The 22,457-nt window shown below is 40.1% G+C and overlaps 3 protein-coding genes across 3 annotated transcripts in view; 1 reads left to right on the plus strand and 2 right to left on the minus strand.

Moving 5' to 3' along the window:
* Positions 1–406: 406 nt before the first annotated feature.
* Positions 407–7,280, minus strand: LOC125288221 (dTDP-D-glucose 4,6-dehydratase-like). Its single transcript, XM_048234398.1, has 12 exons — positions 6,724–7,280; positions 6,571–6,637; positions 6,391–6,453; positions 5,527–5,617; positions 5,151–5,293; positions 4,599–4,697; positions 4,388–4,447; positions 4,073–4,116; positions 2,933–3,098; positions 2,237–2,292; positions 1,795–1,892; positions 407–843 (listed from the first exon to the last, which is right to left on the minus strand). Exons 1-12 carry the CDS (start codon positions 6,765–6,767, stop codon positions 737–739), a joined length of 1,038 nt encoding a protein of 345 aa, XP_048090355.1. The 5' UTR covers positions 6,768–7,280; the 3' UTR covers positions 407–736.
* Positions 7,281–7,459: 179 nt separating this feature from the next.
* gpr180 (G protein-coupled receptor 180) lies at positions 7,460–11,198 on the plus strand. The gene is made up of 9 exons (XM_048234397.1): positions 7,460–7,667; positions 7,904–8,044; positions 8,405–8,605; positions 8,969–9,149; positions 9,257–9,306; positions 9,565–9,722; positions 9,962–10,153; positions 10,280–10,357; positions 10,450–11,198. The coding sequence occupies exons 1-9, from the start codon at positions 7,526–7,528 to the stop codon at positions 10,600–10,602; spliced, it is 1,296 nt and encodes a 431-aa protein (XP_048090354.1). The 5' UTR covers positions 7,460–7,525; the 3' UTR covers positions 10,603–11,198.
* Positions 11,190–22,457, minus strand: part of abcc4 (ATP-binding cassette, sub-family C (CFTR/MRP), member 4) — a 55,030-nt gene continuing 43,762 nt past the window's right edge. The window contains exons 20-30 of the mRNA XM_048234396.1: positions 21,601–21,680; positions 20,863–21,013; positions 20,072–20,191; positions 19,483–19,593; positions 17,933–18,033; positions 17,514–17,705; positions 15,984–16,229; positions 15,368–15,540; positions 14,370–14,475; positions 14,013–14,147; positions 11,190–13,262 (exon numbers count right to left, since the gene is read on the minus strand). Of these exons, the coding sequence (XP_048090353.1) occupies positions 13,179–13,262; positions 14,013–14,147; positions 14,370–14,475; positions 15,368–15,540; positions 15,984–16,229; positions 17,514–17,705; positions 17,933–18,033; positions 19,483–19,593; positions 20,072–20,191; positions 20,863–21,013; positions 21,601–21,680 (1,499 nt within the window). The 3' untranslated portion in view covers positions 11,190–13,178. The remainder of the gene's footprint in view (positions 13,263–14,012; positions 14,148–14,369; positions 14,476–15,367; positions 15,541–15,983; positions 16,230–17,513; positions 17,706–17,932; positions 18,034–19,482; positions 19,594–20,071; positions 20,192–20,862; positions 21,014–21,600; positions 21,681–22,457) is intronic.

Genomic DNA, 22,457 nt, shown 5'->3' on the forward strand with positions numbered 1-22,457 from the left:
GATGGACTGTTTCTTTGAAAGTAATGGTAAATAACTTAAAGGTACACATCAGTAACTGTAAGGAAAGGTTTCCTAGTTTTTTAATGCTGTAATGCTGAATAATTTGGTTAACAAATGAGTGGACAGTAGACACAATACACTTGTATAACTAATATTCAATCAATTTACTGTCAGTTGTAGCAGACTTTCTAATGTCTCTAATAACTGCCCAAAGTGCATTGCAATATGGCCGCCAAGTGTGTGTGTGTGTGTGTGTGTGTGTGTGTGTGTGTGTGTGTGTGTGTGGGGGTTGCCTAAAAGGACTTTGGTTGTAGTGACTTCGATAAAATTCTCATCAAATTTTAATAGATGTTTTAAGAAATCCCCTGCATCACCACATATCAAAGTAGGCTGACAGAACAAAAATTCATGCCTCATAGCCTTAGAGGTTTGTGAAGAAAATGAATGATGAGCACTATTTTTGGTTACATTTTATTGCATTAAGAGAACACTAAGAGCAAAAGACAAGACTGAATAGAGTTTTTTAAATTTAAAAAAAAAATCAGTAGAAGAGTACAAAAGGTTTTGGACAGTAAAAAACATTTTGGACAGCTTGGCACAGTTCTATCTGGTCTCCTAAGCACAAAACCTCATAACCTATATGTTATATTCATTCTTGATTTGCTGAAGAAATGTTTCAAGATATCAAGATTTGTTTTTTGCTACATTCGTTCCCATTTCTTTGATTTGCATGGTCCTAGAGTGTCTTTAAATTCAGCACACTGGTCTGAGATGAATTCTGCAGAGTGGTCTGGAAACTCTGCGATGTTGGCCACATATCGGGGTTGGCTTCATACCACTGGACTGAAAGAGAACAAATATCTCAGTTTCTAATTTCTAGAATGAACTACTTCCTGAAATGGAAATGGTCATTCATTTATTTAGTGAGATGTTATGATATAAATTCATCGGCTCATCTGGCTACCTCCTGCTATTCAATAGATGGATAGATAGATAGATACTTTATTGATCCCCAAGGGGAAATTCAAGGTCTCAGTAGCATACAGACATCACAAACAACATGCACTTACAGCAGAAATGGTAAATATAAGTATAAACATATAACAAAACTCCACTGCACTCCATTTACTATGTATTGTGGAAACATATAATGGCAAAGTGGCAATAGTCAGAATACAATTAAAGAATTGGCCAGCAATCCACACATGCAATGGCAAAAAAATCTCTTAGACTAAAATCTCGGCACACAGGTTTTCCTTCCAATAAGGAAATTGGACATTTATTTGGCTGCTAAAATTGTATCATTAGATTACGTGACAACATAAAACATTGGATGTAAATGGCTGATTCTGCCGGCATGCCTGAAAAAAGGAATCTACCTCCTACTTTTCCACCCTCCTATTTCATTCTTGGAAAACTCTTCCAACTTCAACAGGCTACCCGAAATAAAGGGGGGTTTATATCAGAATACTATGCAAGCCAAAGCAGTTTTTTTCCCTAAAGCACATTTCACATACAAGGCAACTCAATGTGCTTTACTGTGTGAAAAACTTAAAAAAAGTTAGTAGGCCCCAGCCGTGGCGCAACTGGCTGGGGCACCCGCACCGTACGCCAGCGATCCTTTCCGGATCCCACCCCGACTCTCTCTCCCACTCGCTTCCTGTCATTCTCCACTGTCCTATTGAATTAAAGGCATAAAAAGCCCCCAAAAAATATACTTAAAAAAAAGTTAGTAAAGTAAAAGTAAAGACTTTAAGAAGTTACAAGGTAAATAAGAATAGATCAGGAACTTACTTGTCCTGCAGATTCCTTCCCTCCAAGACACCTTGGGCTTCCATCCGAGTTTGTGCAGCTTCTCTGAGCTGATGGGGTACCTCAAGTCATTGTGTGGCCTAGCAAAGGAAAAGAAAGATAAACATATCTGTGTGCAGATGTCATTTTTGTTAATTACCACCAGTTGAGTTTCTGTCCCATGTGCAAAAACCAAAACAAGACTACTTTATGCTACTTCAATTGATCCATTAGGTCATCTAAAATCAGACTATCCCCTGGGGTAGTGTTTCCCAAACTTGTTTTATCTCATGGCAACAGGTAAATCTCACAGCACACCACCATGACATTAAACATAGTCACAAGTCACATACAATAAAAGTCACACACTGCCAAAAAACTCCAGTATTTTGACGTGTAATACTGGCAGGTTATGGGTCAACCCATAATAATGAGTTCTACTAACCTGTCCTTCACAAACAACAGCCAATCATCAAGCTCACCATCTGAAGAGTGTTTCATCTGTCAGAGGCAAGACAAACATTACCTAAACTGAAAATTATGACTTAAAGCTGCAGTTGGCAAGTCTGCCAGATTGAGGGGACATAGCAAAGATTTTGAATGTCTACAACTCTCATGCCCCTCCCCCACTACCACCGAGCACCCTCTCATCGAGTTTGTGCTCGTCAGTGCGCACCAGACTGCGATTGACAGTCAGATCTCACACAGCCTTGCTCTGATTGGACCAGAAAAACTGGGAGCTGTGTATTCTTGCAAAACAAATAACAGGCTCTAGATGGAGGTAGAAGTGTGTTTTTTTTTTTCTAAAACCAGCTGATTTATGTTGTTCTGTCCTAGCATAGTGTCAGTTTCAGTGAATATGATAAAAAAAATCTTGCCAACTGCAGCTTTAACAAAGCAAATACAGCAGAGATCACTCCTGTCCTTAAATTCTGGTTCTAATAACAGAATCATAGGATTCCTGAGGTCTATTACATTCCCTCTCACAAGATGGTCTCTGGCTTTTGTTTTTTAACTTGAGAGAACAGCTGAGTGTAGCTGAGTGTTAAATAAACTATGAAAAAAACAAAAATAATGTGCATTAGCATTCTATTTTAATTGCCACTACCCAGTGAAGATATTTAAAAATAAAAATACAGACCATCCTCACGAGTTCTCTGGCCAGTTGTATGACAGGAATCTCAAAATTGGTCCCAATGTTGTAAATCTCTCCCAAGATGCCTTGCTCCATCACAGTCAGGAAGGCCTCTATGACATCCTCCACGAACAGAAAATGGCGTGACTGGAGGCCTGAACCTTGAATTGTGCTATATGGAACATAACAGCATAACAGTAATCTTCCACTGTGCACATGACAATTTTGGCTTTATTTTTAAGTGAGCTAAAATGTAATAGTGAACTAAAATGTAATGTAATGTCGACTGGGAATGCTTGACTAGCTCCGACTCCTCAATGTCCAGTATGGTATAAAAGAATGGAGTGGCATCAGAGAAATTACATGAAAACACTTTACTTCCTTAATTTCTTTTTCAGAGGATGCCTTAACAATTTAATGTCAATTTAATGTGTGCTGAAAAACAGATTACTGTGTTAACGTATGTTCTGGCTGCCAGAACTTACTATGGAATTGACCCATATAGCTATGTTTTATTAGACTCCATATCATGGTGCAATAATAAACTGCACCATAAAGCATTTGAACTATCATAAAGTCTATAGTCTATAGACTATCATCAACTACCATTGGCCACTTTGTCTTTTCACACGTGTCTGGAGATATGTTCTTAGTTCAATAGAAAACCAGTCCAACTTCTTGACCGATCAAAAAATAATTACAAAATGTATGTAGGAAGAGCAGATTAATGACATTATCATAAAGAGAATGGTGGGGGCTATTACATTCATTATCAGCATGAAATGTAAAGACTAAACTGCAGCAATGTAAGCGTGGCTGGCCCAGGCCAAAGCTTGAAGAAATCTGCACAGAGTCAAGATCCTAAAAGATCTGCAGGACAAAACTAAAGAAACACACATTGACCACATTTTTTTCCATGTCACTACAGGTAGTCTAAGGGAAAAAGCTGGCAATATATGCTTTAGACTTAGAGACTACCACTACCACTACCGGTACTTAGGATCAGTTAGGGTCACCTAGCCTTTGTGAAACAATTTTCAGTGAATGTGCGCAACTGTAATGCAAAATGTAATGTAATGTAATGTAATGTAATGTAATGTAATGTATGTGTTGAAAATATAATGTGCCATTACATTAGGAACTCACCATTTTTTGTCTTCAGAGAGGAGGGATATGAACCTTGGGATAACCTGATAGACATACATAGATCATGATTATTCAAATATGACTTTACAACCTGATCTAAAAGCCAGTTCTATTTTTATCTTTCAGAATTGCAAATACTTTGCTGATCAAAAATGTGACTATTAACGTTGTGACTTTTAATAACACTATAAAGGCTAGACTATAGGCTAGGCTATAGCCTAGAGAACACCAATACATTTATGCAATATTTAAAATAATCCACTCGAATAACAACATTAATACAAAAGCCAAAACTTACTAATTAAACGAATTTACCTTTTCATAATGCTGTCGTGGTCCATAAATATTGTTGCTCCTTGTTATGATGATGGGCAACTAGAAAAATTTAATGACATTTCAACATTGATCATGGAGCACAAAACTCAATCTATTTGTATTTTTAAACAGAATCCCTGGGTAACATTGAGAACATATCAAATGGGTTTAGGGCTAGAATTTATGATACACTACAGTAAAGGGAACTTACATGGTAATTTTCCCAAAACGACAACACAATGTTTTCTGCTGCAGCTTTGGATGTAGCATAGGGATTTGTTGGTCTTTTAAGACATGATTCATCAAAGGCCTGAGAAGCAAATTTCAGCATAATCATTTTTTGCATTCAATTTTTTTTTTTTTGCATTCATTAAACATTTTTTCTATGCAGAGGGACACAGCGGATAAAAGTCCAAACACACACACACACACACACGCACACACACACACAATTAATGGCAAGTTTCTGTAAATCTACAATAAAAAAATAAAAAATGAACAAGAATGTTGGGCATCATCCCAAAACAATTTTCACCACATCATAATCACATTGATAATCCTGAAGAAGTTTAATGTGGTTCATCTAGAAACGTCGGGATCTTAGCCTTGAAGAGAGATGCTAGACACCTGAAAATGTCTCATTTTACACATGGGCCTGGGCTTTAGATGCTACTAGCCAGCCATCTTTAAAGACTTCCAATAAGTCACACACATTAGCTTTTGGTGTAAAATAATTTCATCATTATCCAAAGCAACTACTCACCTCATCCCTGCTGGTTCCATAAACCTCGTCCGTGCTCACGTAAATGAATCTCTCAATGCCGGAGTTCAGCGCAGCCGACAGTAACACACGGGTCCCCTCCGCATTCACAGACATAAATTTGGATGGAAACAGGAAAGAGTTCTCTGAAGGAGAGGAAATGGTATTTACAAAATGTCAATGCCACACATAAAATACGTTGAATAACAGTCTATTACATATTGATAGTAACCTTATATCTGAATGAATGAAACAGCAATTCTTCTGTTGCTTACGCACTATTATGCTATAGTGTGCTTGGTACAGTGACTCGTGTCTTCGCTATTAAAACAGGAAAATAGTTAGTAAAGCTAATAGCTAGCAGTTAAAGTGAGCTTACCCACATGAGTTTCAGCAGCAAAATGAAAGACAATGTCAATATTTTCAGTAGCAAACAGATGGTTGATGAGGTGCTGGTCACAAATATCCCCCTGCATGGTACATAAATAGAACTTCAAGTCATGTAATGCTGATATTATGTTCACCCATTGCTATGGCTGCTAGATTAAAGGTGATTTGTGTGCTGTGGTAAGTAACATCATTGCATGTACCAACTACATATAACTATCACACAGTGGTACAGGTAATATGATATATTTGAGAGAAGTTTCCATTCCCATTTGCTCTATTACGTCTGCGGCCTCAGTGCAGCCACCCACCACATCCGCAAATCATTGTTCACTTAATTCTTGCTCAAACTCACACTTAACAACAAACTATACTTGTGTAAATACAGTCTGCATGTAATGCAAGTAATGTAAGATTTCATCATCCACAGTCCCCTTTCACCACCAACATTGTGTGTTCATCCAGAGTTGTGTCCAAGACCTCTAAAACCTCTAACAACCCATAAACAAAAACAATAGAACCATTGATCTATAACCTGTATTGGGGAAAATATAGCAGACATGACAGTCCCCTCCCTTATTAGTTTAAATTGCATTAGTCCAGATCTCCTTTATTGATCCCAGACACAATTTCAGTCCATTGGTTTCTCGTAAACAAAAGTTTCATTGAAATCTGTGACGATGCAGTCCAAAAGTGTAATGATTTGACACAGATTTACCCCAATACTGAACAAGAGTCATTGCATTTTGAACAATAAGTAAAAGGTTGAGTAGTACATAATCGTATAACATCAGGAGTTATACTTTTGCCTCGGACGTGCAATAAAAGGCAAAAGTAGGCTATATAAAGAGCCTACCTCAATAAATCTGTAGTTGTCATCAGTCATCACAAGATTCTGTAAACTCGAGCAGTACTCCAACTATGACGGTCAAAAGGCAAAACAATAAAACAAAGGAATCAACACATCAGAGGAGAAACAGCTAAAAAGTGTGCCATCATGAAATGTCAAACTGACATTTCACCAAAAAAGTCTTACCTTGTCCAAGTTGATGATCTTCCATTCTGGGTACTGCACTTTTAGGGAGATAATTAGATGAGACCCGCTGAGTGGAAAGAATTGGAATATGAAAGTCTGTCATGATGATGACACGAATAAGATAATACTCCAACAGTAACTAGGGTTACTTACATAAAGCCAGCACCTCCGGTGACCAAAACAGTCTTAGATTCCATTTTACTCTTTATCAGAGAACAGACAGCCTGCTATCTAACTATGTCTTGAGCCATTCCGCCACTTGTAGCATGGGTGAAAAGCTTCTTAGGCCTATTCAAGAAGAAATTGTGTAGGCCAGCCGTGCATCAGTAACATCATTGACCGTTTAAGTCAGCATGGCCTGCTTTTACTTAACTTTCTCATGAAAGTAAGCAGTAGGTTAGAGGTTGTTGTTTCCTGTTGTTAAGTAAGCTCATTGCATCTCCCAGTTGACGTTACAGGAGGCTACTAAAGTAGGCTACTGCGAGCAACAAACTGCAGGTTAGATCAAGATGGCTATGGCTACTTGCCCTTACTGCACACGTTTCCGACAATATGGCGAAACCTTTCTCCAATGACAGGTTGAAGAAAATAATTGAAACTCATTCAAGTTATTCCACAATCATTCGATAAGCAAGAACCCAATCCAACCCATAGACAGTAAACCAGTCCAACACAACTAAATGTCAGTTTCAGTTCACATCCACGACAGTTTAACCACTTTACGGCAACGTTGACACGTTTCATGTCAGATGCCAGCGTTGCTTGATTTTGTGTCCCCGCCTCTTTTTAGTTTTTATTGGTTGCACCGCCGTACAAGTCATGACCTCTTCGTTGATGATTGGCTAGAACGTGGATCCATCAAATTTTCAGCTAAAGGAGTGCTGCCTGAAGTGTATTCCATTCATTGTCGTAATAAGAGGTTGAAAACATTTAACACGCAGCTTGCTGTGCAACAATGTATCAGTTCGCTATAACAACAGTTACATTCTTGCTACAATGTGTTTTCTCTGTAAGCGGAAAAACTATATTTGGGGTTTTCAGAAGCGACTTGGCGAGGGAGCAGAAAGGTCAATACATCACCAATTTTTTCTATCAGGGTAGGTGCTATACTGATTTTCAGAATTACATTTTGCATGGCAAACTACGCCATTAGCCAATGTGTTTTTTCTGTTATGCAGTCTGTGACTGCATAATCCTGTGTTATGATTGATGAACACAGCATTCAAAATGTAGTGAACAGAAAGAGTTTTCTTACTACCAGTATGATTGGTTTAAAACGCATGATGTAAAGATCAAATGAGTGAGTGTTTAAAATCCTTTGTGTGTTATGTAGTTGGAAATGGGCTGATGGTATATAGGCTGGAGAATGTGCCTCTGGCTGTGCAGAAGGAGTCGAAGCTGCTGATGTTCCACAATACGCAAGGCTTTGACAACCTGAGCTGCTTGGACCGGGTCTCCCGAGCCCAGATGTCTAGTGAGTGACACCATTATATCATATTGGCAATGGTAATTGCCAGGCTGTGATTACATTTCGTCAGATTGATTAAGTGGCCTATTAGGCTTATAACAAATACAGAAGCACCTGAATGCATATCATTTTTATTTGTTCTAAGGTGTATGGTTCTTTCCATTTTAGGATAACTGGTTTTCACTGCTTGGTTTAATGCAAAATCCTGAGTGCATGGCATGCTGTTATTCTTTGTCTCTGATCTTGCAGTTCTTTCAGTTGATAAGTCTCATGCATGAGTCCTAAACTCTTCTACAGTACCTCTCTAATTGCCTCATCCTCTGGCGTTAAATCACAGGAAGTGATGTGTCTCTTTTTCCCCCCCAGTATCACTGAGTACAGAGGAGCACAATCAGACTATTCCTCAACAACTGTATCCCCAGGCCTGGCACATCTTGTATGTGGACCGCTACACTTGTACAGAGCAGGACATCTCGAGTCCTCTGGAGGATGTCAAGTTTCAGATCATTCTGCTGAATCCGGATGTTGCAGGAAACCCAATGGACCACTTCAGTGCTGAGGAGGGGGGTAAGTGGAGGGCACATGCTCCCGATCTACCCATAACCTTAAAGTGGACATGCAACACTGGATGTTTTTATCATAATTTACGAGATTGGTTCCCACTCCATAAATCCTAAGAGGTTTAACACTATCAAAGACCCTGGATTACAAAAGTTATCTAAGGTTACATTTTTTTCAAATAAGCATAGTGCCATCTTGAAATAGAATAGAAGATGACGTCATGATGCTTGCACAAGATGCACAAAATACTAATGAAGCTGCACTTGGCACCATGATCTTTTAGTCCTACATGATCACTCCCAAAACTATAATATATTGAATGATGGTATTGTTATGGCAATATGGTTGACATGAATCTTATCCCGTCAGGTCTCCACAGCTTCTATTTCCTGCTGATTCTGGCCTACTTTATTGCATCCTGCATCTACATGCAACCACTGTGGCAGGCTCTACAAAAGGGAGGCCCTATGCACACAGTGCTCAAAGTGCTCTCTATCGCCCTCTTGCTGCAGGGGATGTCGGTGCTCTTTAATTACATCCACATGGCCAGGTGGTGGCAACAATGTTTCGCATGCATAATCCATCAACAATTCACTTCATTATAAATCCATTAAACGTTTTATATGTTTTTCAACTTGTTCCTTCTTTTTAACCTAGGTATGCCAGAGATGGCGTAGGGACCCCTTTGATGGGTAGTCTAGCTGAGTGTGAGTCATATTTATACACATTATTCAACATAATATTGATTGCCCTGTACCAGAAGGTTCCAATCACTTACAGCCAAGGAGTCCCTTGGTTCCCGCCTATTACATGCTATTTCTTAACAAATGTGTGTAATTTTTCAAAAACTTAAATTATTGTGAAAGAATAAATTAACAATCATTGAAAGTATCAGTGCAGTATAAGGATTAATGGTTTAATTGATAAAATCTTGATAATCCCTGCTTGTGTGTATGTGTGTGTAGTTTGTGACATGGTGGCACAGGTGCAGATGCTGTATATGCTGCTGAGTCTTTGTATGGGTTGGACTCTGAGTCGCAGCAGAAAGTCCCAGAGCAAGCCTCTCCAGTGGGACTCCTCTCCAACCTCCACCTCCCTTGCTGCAGGGGCTGTGTTCACACAGGTTCAGATGGAATATTTTTGTTTGTATATAATATTTCTATTCTATTTTATTTCTGATAACACAATTACAACCTGTCCAGCACCTCTATTCCAACATATGTTGCTCTCCAGTCCTAACAGTTTTCATTTGAAAAAAGTACACCTCCATACTGAATATAATACGTTTTAAAATTATACCTCCATGCCGAATATAATACCTTTTAAAAGTCCATTTGGTGCTGATGCTGTTCTTGTTTCCAGGGGATCTTACTCATCTGGGAGCAGTTTGAGGACACAGAGCACCACAGTTTCCATGCACAGCGCAGTGTGCCAGGTGTCTTACTCCTGCTGCTACGTGTGGTGCTAGCACTGCTACTGGCCTCGGTGCTCTACCAGATCACCTCCTCGGAGAGGAGTGCTCTCAAGAGGGACTTCTACCTTCGCTTTGCAAAGGTGGCACAACCGTAATAGACCCGCAACCAGAAATAACACACCAGTTTTCAATTCAGCTTTGGGATTTGTCTGCAATTCTGAAATATATGTTTACTAATCAACTTCTTTATTTTTATAAATTTGAAGGGGTGCTTTTTGTGGTTTCTGTGCCATCCTGTGCTTGTTCTACTCTCAGGGATTTTTAATGAACACCAGCAAGAGAAGGTGAGATGAGACAAGATAGTTTAGAGCATAGAACAAAATACTCAAATACAAAACACACTAATCAGTCACTGTTGCTTATCTTTTGTGCCTAGGTCATTGCTATTGGAGTGATTTTGTGCCAGTCCATATCGGTCATCATACTCTACCAACTCTTCCTGTCGAGGAGTCTTTATTGGGAGGTGTCCTCTCTATCCTCGGTTACCTTGCCTCTGAGCATGTCCAGAGGGCCTCGGGATCGCTTCTAATTCCCTGATGTGGCTTTGGCATGTTACCATGGATACATGGAGCTGTAGTCAGACTGCTCAAGTCACAGAAGAGAGAAAGTCTGTTTTGAAAGCAGACAGTAACGGTTAGCGTTTGTGCAGAGCCGCAGACAAAAAGGACAAGCAACTGGAATGTCTAAACTGAGACTGAAGCTGGCGAAAACGCAGGACATGGATGTTGGTGAATGCTGGAATACAGGACTATTTGTGCCCATACGGAGCAGAAACTAAGGATTCTACAGCCTCAAACTGCACGTGCACTGATGGGCGATTTCCTGAACTTAAACAAGTTATAAATGTATGTACAAAGTAAGCATATGATTACTGTTTTGTTGTCTCTTTTGCCATATTTATCTGAATTTGTATATGGTATGATTGACATGCATGTCTCCCCTCTCAACAACTTGACAAAGGGCAAAACTCATCCACATAGCTTTTTCTTTTAAAAAACATGATCTCATGGGTGAAACATAGCACACAGGCAGTTGTTACTATGCTGTGGTGAAGTTCAAAATCATTTCTATGCACTGAAGGTGATGTATGGTAATAATTATTTTTAATAAAGGTGCAATTTAGAATTTCTTTTTTATTGAGATGTATGATTTCAATGATTGAAACAGAGTGGGTAAACATATTTATCAGATAGCTATTTTAATGGTGAACTTACAGTAGTCACACAAACACTTATACATCATGATGTAACTGATTGCCAAAACAACTCTCAAAATAAACTAGACAATAGGGGAGTTTAAAATTGCCTAATAAATACCCAAATCAAGACTTAATCTAAGACCATGAAATGTTTCTGTGAAGTTAGAAAACAATGATTTTGATCTATTTTTTTATTTTTGGTAACAGCTGAAGTAGTCTTCGTGTTACTTGAAAAGAAAATAATGATAAGACACAGGTCATTATATAATAACAAATTATATAGACAGCAAACCCATGGGGCCCTTCATAGCCTGGTAGCATGTAGAGATTCCATTTTCCACAGAAATCACCATTTTGATTTCTCTCGGAATAAAATTCAGTAATATTCAAGTAAGGCGCTACAGTGGTTTAGACACGCACATATTCAGTCTGATCTATGCTTGAAGTGTAAGTGTAGGCACTTTGGTATCTGTCCCTTCCTTGCATCCTTTTCAGTCAGCATCTAAACATTTCGCAATAAACTCAACATATTCTAGACATTATACACAACAGACTAACAAACTGGCCTGAAATATACTCCGAACAAAAACTTGGTGGTTTCAAAGGGCTTCAATCTGACCACCTACCATAGAGATCAATTGCTGTTGTTCCACATGAAGCAATGTAAAAGAACAGGCACTTGACTTTACAATAAAAATAAAATAAAAATAATAATCTGAAGTCATGGACTTATCCATTTTCATCAGTTATACTCCATAATATAGTGAAAATATATATTTGATGAATGACATCTTAAATAGAAAATGATTGCAGCTATGTCTACTGAGGTGATTCCTCTGTGGACTCAAGGGCTTGTGAAACCTTAGTGCTATAAGTAAGAGCTGGAGTGAAATACTAGAACAGTGAAGGCAACAATTACAAATGCCACATCAGCATCAGCCATCACAACACTGTGGTGATGCTTGGTCTTCATTAAAGAACCATCATTTACATGATGTATAAAAATGGTATTACTACAAAACAGTCATACATAATACAAAACATAAACATTCAAATACAGACATGAAGAATATAGGCAAACATTTTATTTTAGTTGCCCTGGACATCAAACTGAGTCCAGGAGGCATATTTCACAAGCCTCTTGGTCAGCCTAACATGCCTCTTTACCTTATAAACCACCTGTCCAACTAACAAGTCTCTCAGAAGCTTTAAATTATCCATCCTTGACATGGATCAATAGCTTGTTCAGAGTGCACTCAAGCTTGATAGGATAGTCAGCTTTAGCGTATACCTGCACAACATATTGAAAAAGGGCCACTCCAGTCAAAATAGACTTTTTAAAACTTGTTTCTGTGCAACAGTTCCTCTGTTGTTACACACATATTATATAGTTGGTCAGGCACATATGTTGAGCAAGTGCATAGCTTTTGAGCACAGCAGCTTGTTTCTACCCTCTTACAATAGCCCTTTAATCACCCCACAGCATGACTATCTTTAAGCACTTTCTTGGACTGGCAGCATCCTGGGGACAAATGAGAGCAAGAGAGCACCATTATCATGTAAGCGACTCGAGTGCGTCCTTGGTCCAAACTGGCCATGCTGTGTTGCGGAGTGGACACGTGATGCATTATGGGTCACGAGTGATTTTATGAGCTGGGCTTCTAGTCTGAGGAAGAGCTGTGGGGCTCGAAACGTCCCTGCAAATAAAAAAAAAAAAAAAAAAAAAAAAAAAAAAAAAAAACTTTAAATGGGAGCTCCCTGTTGTGCAAATCATCTCTTACTTCCTCTACACTATTATGCTTTAGATCCTGCAGCCATCCAAATGGCCGTTGGGATGGGGTGTGCTAGGCCTCTCACTGGTCCTCCGCTCTCACTGGCTTCTGCTGACCCATGCGCGCAGTCCACAGTTACAGTGCTGTTTCAAAGATGATCAGACTGCCATCTCCACTAGGTCCTTTAGAGGTCAGGCTGGTTTGACTCTTGTTATATGCCTGTATAGAAGGGATAGAAGTGAGTCATCATAAGTAAGTAACATGGCACATTGATATGCCAGTGGACTTCTGCCGTTTAAAAGTTTATAATTTAAAGTATTCAGGCGAAGCTTCGGCTATTTGCTAAAAAAAAAAAAACTGCTTAAGTTTTTAGCAGACCCTGGAGCAGCTGTATGAATATAAACTCCACTCTGTACGGAGCAGTTAGTGTAAAACAGAAAAGCAGGCTGGGACATGCTTAGGAGAGCCTCGCAGCCCCCATACACTCCGTTGCCGTGGTTACGGACACAATGAGCCTCGTCAGTCAGTGGTGGGGAAAAAAATGGTTTAACTTTGGCTGCTCGTATCCTACATCACTCCTTTCAACTTCCCACTGAAAGTCTTTGTGCTAATGTGCTGAAGACTTTATGCAGAGATTCTGGTCTCCTGTCATTGATACAAGATGACATCCACTGCAGTGGACAGTTACAGTCTTCAGTCTTTTACCAGATTCATCGCTGTATTTATAGTTAAATAAAATTATTTTGTATTTTTGCAACGTGTTTAACACCAAGACAAGATCTTCATTTTGACCTTGTTTTTAATCAATTAAAGTGTGTTTTCAATTTATTAGAACAAGCATTGCCTAATTGATGACTCAAAAAGGTATAACTGTTCAAAGTAGCTGTGCAGTGAGTTGTGAATTTTCTGCAAAATCTAGGATCAATGGATGTCCAATACATTGATGTGTGTGTTGTCTGACAGACAAACCTGTTTGGCCATTTGCATCAGATGTGAGGCCTCTGCTTTGCCCGTCTGCTGGACCATCTTCAGGAAAAGGCTCTCAGGGTTCTGCAGGAGAGTGTAGGGCTCATCATATTCATGGATGTGACCTGCATCCAAAACCTGCCAACACATACAACAAACAGAAAATTAAATAAGTTCAGTTGTACACAGCTTTCCTTTGTCTAATGGACTAATGGAAACTTATTACGTTTGAGTACCCAGAAGAGTTTATGGGAGTATCAGTATTTCCACCATGAGTTTTCCTGTGATTCTGAAGCCAAGGAAAAAAACAATCATACACGTCAATGAGGGAAACCAGGATGCTACAGAAAGCTGCCTCACCAGGATGCGGTCGCTGTCGATGATCGTGTTGAGCCTGTGAGCGATAGTGAGCACTGTGCACTCTCGGAATTTCTCTCGGATGGTCTTCTGGATCAGTTCATCTGTCCTGCAAGCCAAAATCAAACCACATTAAAGGAAAACTCAGACGATTTTTCACATAGATCCCTCAGTTTCTCGTTAAATAAATAAATAAATAAATAAATAAATAAATAAATAAATAAATAAATAAATAAATAAATAAAATAAAATAAAATAAAATAAAAAAAAAAAAAAACAGTGCTATCTGGCTCAAGTTGCTACAGCCAACAGCTGTAAAGGCCAAGCAGCCGATATTAAAGATGCCGCAAGAGCTACATATCAACAGCCATACTAATAGCTACATATCAAGAGCCATAAAAATAGCTACATATCAAGAGCCATAAAAATAGCTACATATCAAGAGCCATAAAAATAGCTACATATCAAGAGCCATACTAGTAGCTACATATCAAGAGCCCTCCGTTTCTTGTAAAGATAGATAGAGATAGAGATAGATAGATAAATAGATAGATAAATAAATAAATAAATAAATAAATAAATAAATAAATAAATAAATAAAATAAAATAAAATAAAATAAAATAAATTGGTGCTACCAAGCTTGAGTTGCTGCAGCCAACAGCTGTAGAGGCCAAGCAGCCGATATTAAAGATGCCGCAAGAGTGTAGCACTGTAACTGCCCCAAGAGTGAAGCACTAACTGCCCCAAGAGTGTAGCACTGTAACTGCCCCAAGAGTGAAGCACTGTAACTGCCCCAAGAGTGAAGCACTGTAACTGCCTGGCTGCTTTATTTTCCTTTTAGCCCCCGTTTATAAAAAACTCCTAAGAGCAATAAGCCACACTGTATTCTCCACTGTTTCACCACCATTAGTGGTGAAGTGGCGAGTGACCCGACGGTGTCCAGCCTCACCTGGGGTTGACGTTTGCCGCCTCACCTGGGGTCGATGGTGTCCAGCCTCACCTGGGGTCGACGTTTGCCGTGGCCTCGTCGATGATGAGAATGTTGTTCCTGCGGAGGATGGCACGTGCCAAACACACCAGCTGTCTCTGGCCAATGCTGAAGTTGGAGCCCGACTCTGAGAGCACCGTCTCCAGGCGCGCCGGTAACTCATCCACCGCCGATTTCAGCTGGACCTGTGTGGGTCATTAGAGATTATTGCATTTGAGGGTCAGCTGGACCTGTGTGGGTCATTAGAGATTATTGCATTTGGGGGTCAAAGATCAAAATGCCTGCGTAACAAACGGAAATCATATTTTTTGTCGTCATGCCTACACATCTTGTTAGACTGCTACTTCAAGTAGGGTACTCGTACTCTGCATTTCACCTTTACAAGGTCCTGTTTCCCCAAGAGCATCATTTGCCGAAATAGTTTAACAAACACAAATCATATTTTTTGTCATGCCTACACATCTAGCCATATCCCATCTAAATGAGTTTCTGTTTCAGTGTGTGTGTGTGTGTGTGTGTGTGTGTGTGTGTGTGTGTGTGTGTGTGTGCGCATATGTGTGGTGTGTGCGTACGTGCGCGTGTGTATATGTGTATGCGTGTTTATGTGTGTGCGTGCGTGCGTGTGTACCTCCTCCAAAGCTTTCCAGAGCTCCTCGTCAGAATGCTGGCTAAAAGGGTCCAGGTTCTTCCTCATGGTTCCGGTGAAGAGCACGGGGTCCTGGGGAATGATGGACATCTTCTGCCTCAGATCGTGCAGTCCCAGCTCAGAGATCCGGAGGCCGTCCACCTTGATCTGCCCCTCCGGTTCTGCGAGCCGGAAGAGCGCGGAAACTAAAGAGCTCTTCCCTGCACCCGTCCTACCAACGATGCCCACCTGTAAAAAAGCAACATAAAAACAGTAAAGTTACATTTTAATTTAGGATATACAGAGGAGAGGTGAGAAGTTACATTTTAATTTAGGATATATACATCAGAGTTTCCGCTAGAAAAAAATGGTGCCGAGGTTTCGTTTTCTGGACATTTTGATGATATGCCGGTCAAATATCCTATTATCGCTTCTTAATTAGTCAAGTTGAGGAAAACTGGAAACAGGCTATGTAGCTTAAAGAATGACATAATCAGGCTGAATCGAATGCAACATGTTCATTAGCCTAACTTACGTAAACATGCCTAACAAGATCTAGCCAGTATCTATGTTTTCCATGGACAGCAAGAGTCCGCTTCGTTCATTGTTTTAAAAAGGCTACGTTGTTTATTGCTGCCCACGTTATCTCCAGTGGTTCCACTGTTTAACTTGCACAGATGCGCCACACAAGAATGAGCGCTCACACCACTACCCCCTAATGCTATGCCTCTTTATTTGATAACACCACTACCCCCTAAGGCTATGCCTCTTTATTTGATAACAATAAATGAAGAAATGTTTCCTATTCTGGGAAATGTTTAGTTTCTTTTTCTTTCGGTCCGCAGTTCAATGATACTGTTTAATTGTGCCTGAAATTATCCGCAGACCAGCAATCTCCTCGTCGAGGAGGCCCTAACCCTGCAGATCATAGACAGAGAAAGCATAGGCCTACTGTATGCTTTGGGTACAGAACACAGTTGCATGTCCAGTGTACACGGAGAATGACAGTGTCTTGAGCTGCCGCAACCCCATAACTCCACTTCCAACGTCATCATTCCGACAGATACGCCCGACACTTCTGCTTTTTATCTGGTGGTGGTGGAGTTGACCGGACATCTGAGGCTTCAGACGTTACCAATTTATCATCCATCGCGTCTTCCTATTAGAAATGCAGCATAGGCTATGCGTGTTGTTTAATAGCTTTCAAATGGTAGAGCCTGTACATTTAAAAACATAGCCAGAGGACGTATTGCTTTAATATAGGCTTACATTTTAAGGCTTATTCTCAAATTCAGATTGCGTTAGCGGGACAGGATTATTAGCCAATTTCAATTGGACAATTTGACCGGAGAGATTTCATTTTGTCGGACATTTAATTTTTTCTTCCCGGCCAATGTCCGGTAATTACCGGACAACGGAAACCCTGATATACATGAGAGGTGTTAAATTCCTTGTGCTATAGGAAGGGGATTATACACAGCGGCCAATCAACAACTAAACCTATTTCTGAATCAGAATATCAGAGAATCTTACCTTTTCTTTGGGCTTGAAGGTAGCGGTCATGTTTTTCAGAACAATAGGTCCATCCGGGTAATATGAGAAGTTGACCTGGTCGAATGTGATCAGCCCTTTGCTTGGCCACGAAGGGGGCGGACGCTTTTGTGTTTCCCATGGTGCTTCAGTCTCTAGTTCAGTATACTCCATAACCCTCTCCACGGATGTCATCTGATCGCAAAAAAGTCAATATGAGAACACATGCAGACTTAGAGAGAGAGAGAGAGAGAGACTAATAGCTACATATCAAGAGAGAGACTAATAGCTACATATCAAGAGCCATACTAATAGCTACATATCAAGATATTCTATTCTTGTTTCGTCCTGCGATGACATAGTTCCAAAGAACAAAGCACAAAGCACTTGAAATTAGGTTCTCAAGTTCTAGGTTCTCTTACCATATTCTCCACTTCTGCACTCTGCCGGACCCCCCACTGGAACATTCCCATTAGAGTCACTGCATTGGAGAGAGCCAAGCCTACTGATCCCGCATCCAAACCTGTCAAGAATAGGGCCCAAATTAACCCTAGAACCAGTTAAAGGAAGGCTATTGTGTTATGGTGGACAAATTAACTCTTAAGTTAAAGGAGGGGCCAAGAATAGGGTCCAGTAAGAAGATACTTCTGTGTAATGGTGGACAACAAATTAACTCTAGAACCAGTTAAAGTACTATTAAGAGACCAGGAGTGTCATGTTGAAATTTGCTCATACCTCCATATAGAATGACCTCTGTCAGACATATAGAAGGACCTCTGTCAGACATCCGAAAGCAAAAGATGCTCATCTACTACATCTTCAGTATCACAAATCATAAGCAATACAATTCTGTCACATGGTCACAGTTTTTCAATATTTTCTGTGTGGAAGCGAGGCTGTGGTGGGAGAAGAAAGTTGCTGCGAGTGAAGGGAGTAATAGCTTACTGCTTTGTACTGCTTTGTACTAGCCTGGCTAGCGCCACCACTTCTCAATGAGACGTGGTCTGGGAACCAAACGTTCATTTTCTCGTATTTGAAAAAAAATGCCCAGATCCGTTTATTGGGCGCCACGTATGTCTATCAAATGCGTCTGTGCATAGCTCCTCATCGTCTTGCTTTCCCCCTTGTTCTGTGATTGGTTCCCTATCTCAGGCGAAAATTTGCTCCATGGTCTCCAGGCTGCCTTAGCAGCGTGAATCAAATCGCCCGCAAGGCAGCATGGGAACACCCAGGCTAGCTTTGTACTGCTTTGTACTGCTTTTTACTTTGTTCTGTTCTTTCCAACGACAGAACCAAGAACTCTCTTTTCGTTACTTCACAAGAGACACAGACATCCATCGGCAATGGATTGCCAAAACAAAGCAAGATGTTGGGCCATATTTTGACGTTTTGCTGAGATAGCACACCAATTGTTCTCTTATATGGGTGATGATGTACTGTAGCCCTCTATGCTATTAATATATCCTTTTATACTGATCTCAGGATCTGATTTCCTTCATTAACCCACTTTTCGACATCCATCATTGTGAACATTACTGGTAAAGACTCAAGGTTTTTTGTCCAAGCCATCAGGATCGTTATGAAAGCAGCTCAAATTGAAAGTGACACTAATAGAATGCAGCGCTACAGTGGGTTTTCCATTGTAGCCTCGTTTTCGCACAAAGGTTCAAAGTGGCGACCATGTGACATAATTAAGGTATTCATAATCGAGGTATTCAATTTACATCAGAAATGCTGTTAAAAATAAATGAGGAAATATTAGTAACTTTTTAACGGAGCATGGAATGGCAGTGATGTCGCAGTAGCAGCAGGGCTTAGAACAAAATAAATGTCTGTATCTGAAGTTAGACATTTTTGCAGATGTCATAGGCCTATTTCAAATCTTTAACAGCCCGGTCCACACCTGAATTCAGGCACAGTGCCTGAACACTAAGCCCTGCCTGCAGCAGCCTGATATGAACATTTATCTTACTGCTTTGAAGTAGTAAACTCCCAAATGCAGTGATGGTGACGAACACGGAGCAGATGCCGTCCAGCCTCACGGCAAACCAACGTGAAGTGGTCAGGAACAGGAACCAGGACTCTGCAAGCAAGAACACATCCACAGTTCACTGGATATAATGAAACCACATGTTTCAAAAAACAGCTTCTTCCCTTCCGCAATTAAACTCCTGATCTAAACAATTTACTTATTTTTCTTTTTGTTTTGCTTTCTTTTTTCTTTTACTGGATTGAGCAACCTCCTTCTGTAATGACAATTACCATGAACATTCTTGTGTGGCAATAAATAGATCAAGAAAGAAAGAAAAGACAGATGTGCACTGTGGCCAGAGTGAAGTCAGACGCACAAAGTCAGGCTGAAGTTAATTCATAAAAGCTAGATAGATAGGTCAGAATTTAACACTGGCTGCATGTGATTGGTTTATTCAAATTCACTTCACCGGAGAGGTCCCGCCCATTTCGGAGTCCCCCTTGACATAGCCCCCCGCTACCCATTTCACCGCCAAACTCAAAGGCCCAAAGACTTTGAGCACTCAAACTGATCAAGAAGAACAGCACACCTGAGTGCAGATCCTGATGGGCATCGAACACCTGCTGAAAGCGCTGCTCAGCTTTAAAGGCCCGGATGGTGCAGAGACCCTGCAGTGATGACGACAGGTGGGAGAACACAGGGCTCCGGGCTGCAGAACAACAGAGAACACACACATATATACACACTCTGGCTCATAGAACAGGGAACACACATAAACAGCCTGGCTCATAGAACACAATAGAACACAAAAAGTACACAACCTAGACCGTAGAACAGAGAACACACACATATACACACTCAGGCTCGTACAACAGAGAACACACACATATACACACTCAGGCTCATTCAACAGAGAACACACAAATATACACACTCAGGCTCATACAACAGAGTACACACACATATACACACTCAAGCTCATATACAACAGAGAACACACACATATACACGCTCATACAACAGAGAACACACACATATACACGCTCATACAACAGACAACACACACATACACACTCAGGCTCATACAACAGAGAACCTATATGTTGATCTCCCATTGGCAGACTCTATCTATGATGATCAAATGAGCATGCTGGTCTTAAATGGACAATGAAAGCAACACAAACACTTGGAATTACATAACACACAAAAATGAACAAATAACATAACATGACTTATACCATTTCTTATTCACCTGCAATGCCACTAAACTCATGACGATAGGTAATAACTAGCTAGTGACAAGTACATAGCTTAGCAGACAAACACGTAACTCAGTGCTAGTGACAGGTAAACCTCTTAGCAGTCAAACATGTAACTCACTGGTTGCTTCAAGGCGTTTTACATCTCTAGAGGTCTTCAGGAAGTAGCGACGTAGGAAAATGAACCCAATCAGCAGAGGGATCACTGGCAGAAGGATCCAGAAAATCACGGATGCCGCTACTGCAATCGAGCCAATGATTTGCAAAAACACCTAGCAACAGACACAGGCAAGTGGTGTTATCCCAACATGAAGCAGGTTAGTGCAGATTAGTTACCCACACTACTCACTGTCACAATGGAAAACCTTTTCACTGTCAACATACATTAATTACTAACAAAACTTGGAGGTAGCCGGATTGGATTAATCCTTTGAAATTAGGCATCAACATTAAAACTGAAATTTAAGTGACAACGGCATTCAACATTCTATTGTTTCAGGAAAAGTGTCAAGGTGGTGACGCACGGAGGGAACTTTTTGAGCAATGTTGGCCGGTAATCACTTCCTAGTGTTCTGATTGGATGATAATGAAAAGTTCAGGGGTGTGATTGGCAAAGGTTAAAAAAAAGGAAAATATACGGAGCACGGAGTGACTTTGTTTCAGAAGGTGTTAAGCGCATTTATCTACACTTCTGTTGTACCCAAGGCATATGTGTGTGTGTATGTGTGTGTGTCTGGCAAATCAACATCTGTAATAGTCAGATGTGCTTACAACACCTCTCAGCAGAATAATATAAACTAGATTCTAATTATTTTCATAACTGAGAAGCAACACACAACATGCAAATACTATAGGTCACCTGAATGAAATCTACAAAAGTCCACGGTAGCAATGAATCCAGTTGGCCAATATCTTTGGAGAATCGATTCAAGATTCTTCCTGTAAAAAAAAAGAAAAAAAGAAATTACATTTCCCACTGGCAACTTTAACAAGCAAAGTGTGAGAGACCTGCTGGCTATTGTTTAATTCATACCACAATTAACACAAACATATCTCTGTGCATATATGCCCATTTAGGTGTTTACAGTTTTTTTTTCTGAGATTGTTAAAACGAAGACAGAGAATGCCTTTTGGTCATAATGACAGTTGGAGTACTCGACAGAGAAAACAAGCGAGTGTCCAAGAGCTCATATTACAGTGTTGGGGAAGGGGAGAAACTGGACAACAAGCCACATCAGGGTCTTTAGCCAGCTCATATATATCCAGAGTTTCCACTGTAAGTCAAATGTAAAATTCCACGACTGTTCTCTGACAAAGAAACTGAATTTCCATGACCTACTATATTAAAGAATGATACAATATACCGGCCAAAGATTTCTGAGCAGCCGTGTAGCGTTCAAGACTCTGACTTTTTTAGAGCGGGAGATGACTAAATGGACATTGACTAAAGAAAGTTGGGCTAACCACAACTACTCAAGCAGGCAGTAAAACTAAAATCCAAAATATAACCAAATATATTTGTATTAATGTATTTTGGCAAGTATGTTTTAAACTGCTACAACAAAATTCCCTGATATTCCATGACTTTGCCCCGAAATGATAAAATTCCCTGACTTTCCATGTCTGGAATAGACTTTCCAAAATTCCATGATATTCCAGAATTCCATGACCCGTGGGAACCCTGTATATCCGGTGGAGCGTCAGCTGTGCTGTAGC

Source organism: Alosa alosa, chromosome 23, assembly GCF_017589495.1.
Source record: "Alosa alosa isolate M-15738 ecotype Scorff River chromosome 23, AALO_Geno_1.1, whole genome shotgun sequence".
Lineage (NCBI taxonomy): Eukaryota > Metazoa > Chordata > Actinopteri > Clupeiformes > Clupeidae > Alosa > Alosa alosa.